We start from the raw sequence: 1,671 nt of genomic DNA, 5'->3' as shown, positions 1-1,671 counted from the left end.
TTGGTGTAGGTCCGGGCGGCTGGATAGTCAGGGATCAGTCGATCCTGCTGCCAAGCAGGTCCTGTGATCCGAGCTGGCAGCTCTGGATGTGCTCAATGGGAATTGCTTGGTTCCCTTTTGAAGGGAGAAAAATGTTGTGACGTGACCCTGTTCCACTCGATGGGCTCGTGTTGTCACGAGCTTTGGGAATGACGGGGAGGGGCTGGAAAGCAGAGCCCCATCCTGCCCCTGCACCGCTCCCCAGCAGAGACATTCCAGGGGGAAGGAAGTTAAGGCTTGGTCCAGGAGGTGATTCCCAGATGGGGTATTTGGATCAAAGCTCAAGATATTCATATCCAAATACCCCAAGAGGCTGGAAAGCTTCCAATATTCCTTCTGCTCCTGCAGGAGCATGGAGTGGGAATGCTGTCCTTGGGGCAGAGAGGATTCCACACATCCAAGCAGAAATTCCCAGCTCAGACACTGTTAAATCCTGCCTGGCACCTCCCAGCAGCCCATCTGGGACAGGTTGGGCAGTTCTGCCGAGAGGATTCAAAAAGGGAAAACCCTCTGGTCTCGGTTTCTCCTCTCTGAAGGGCTGCTGGCTGACCCCTGTGCTGAAGCTGCAGCTTCTCTGGCTGTTGTACACGGAATTAAATCCACCTCCGGTGCCTGCCCAGGCAAACACAGCCCAAGCCTGAAACAGGGGTTTCAATAGCCTGAGCTGATGGAGTCTGACATGGATTTGGCGTTTCAGATCAGGGAGGGAGCTTGCCAAGGGCTGTTTGGGATGATGGAGTGGGGCAGCGCTGCATGGCTTCTCCCTGCAAGGACAGGCTTTGTCACCGACCCCATCGCAGGGGGTCAGAACTGTCACACTGCCCGAGGGCTGGAGCCCCTCTGCTCTGGAGCCAGGACCCGGGGAGGCCTCAGAGCCCCTTCCAGAGCCTAAAGGGGCTCCAAGAGAGCTGGAGAGGGACTGGGGACAATAAGTACCAGCACAAGGAGGAATGGCTTCCCACTGCAGAAGGCACGGTTAGATGGGATATTGGGAAGGAATTGCTCCCTGTGAGGGTGGGGAGGCCCTGGCACAGGGTGCCCAGAGCAGCTGTGGCTACCCCTGGATCCCTGGAAGCGTGTGGAAGTGGAAGGTGTCCCTGCCCATGGCAGGGGGTGGGACTGGACAAGCTTTTATGTCCCCAAACCATTCTGCGATCCTGTGACCAAACAGCTCCCTCAGGAGTGTCTCCTCTCTGCCCCAGGACCCTCTGGAAGGACCCCTCAGCCTTCAACCCCGAGCGGTTCCTGAACCCTGCGGGGACAGAGCTGAGCCGGACAGAGAGCGAGAAGGTGCTGTCCTTCGGCCTGGGCAAGAGGCGCTGCATCGGGGAGGCCATCGGCCGCTGGGAGATCTTCCTTTTCCTCACCACGCTGCTGCAGCAGCTGCACTTCAGCCTGCGGCCCGGCGAGCAGGTGGACGTCACCCCCCAGTACGGACTGACCATGAAGTACAAGAAGTGCGAGTCCTTCCAGATCAAGCAGCGTTTTCCCATGAAAAGCTCTCCGTAAGCTGCTGAGGAAGCGATCCTGGCAGAGGGGATCGCCCTGGCAGCCGGACACTCGGCCTTGCTTTTGCTGAGGCACAGCCCCGCCTCGTGTGGCTTCACTGGAGGCTCGTTCCTCTCCTGGGAC

General features: G+C 58.6%; 1 protein-coding gene across 1 annotated transcript in view; it reads left to right on the top strand.

The window, feature by feature from the left end:
* LOC103622949 (cytochrome P450 1A4) overlaps positions 1–1,665 on the top strand; it is a gene marked incomplete at its 5' end in the record, with an annotated part of 3,230 nt that extends 1,565 nt beyond the window's left edge. Inside the window, one exon of the mRNA XM_017745150.1 lies at positions 1,242–1,665. Within this exon, the coding sequence (XP_017600639.1) occupies positions 1,242–1,548 (307 nt within the window). The remainder of the gene's footprint in view (positions 1–1,241) is intronic.
* Positions 1,666–1,671: the final 6 nt, after the last annotated feature.

Source organism: Corvus brachyrhynchos, unplaced genomic scaffold (assembly GCF_000691975.1).
Source record: "Corvus brachyrhynchos isolate BGI_N302 unplaced genomic scaffold, ASM69197v1 scaffold309, whole genome shotgun sequence".
Classification (NCBI taxonomy): domain Eukaryota; kingdom Metazoa; phylum Chordata; class Aves; order Passeriformes; family Corvidae; genus Corvus; species Corvus brachyrhynchos.
Note: the sequence above shows the minus strand (reverse complement) of the source record. Positions and strands in the feature narration are given on the sequence as shown.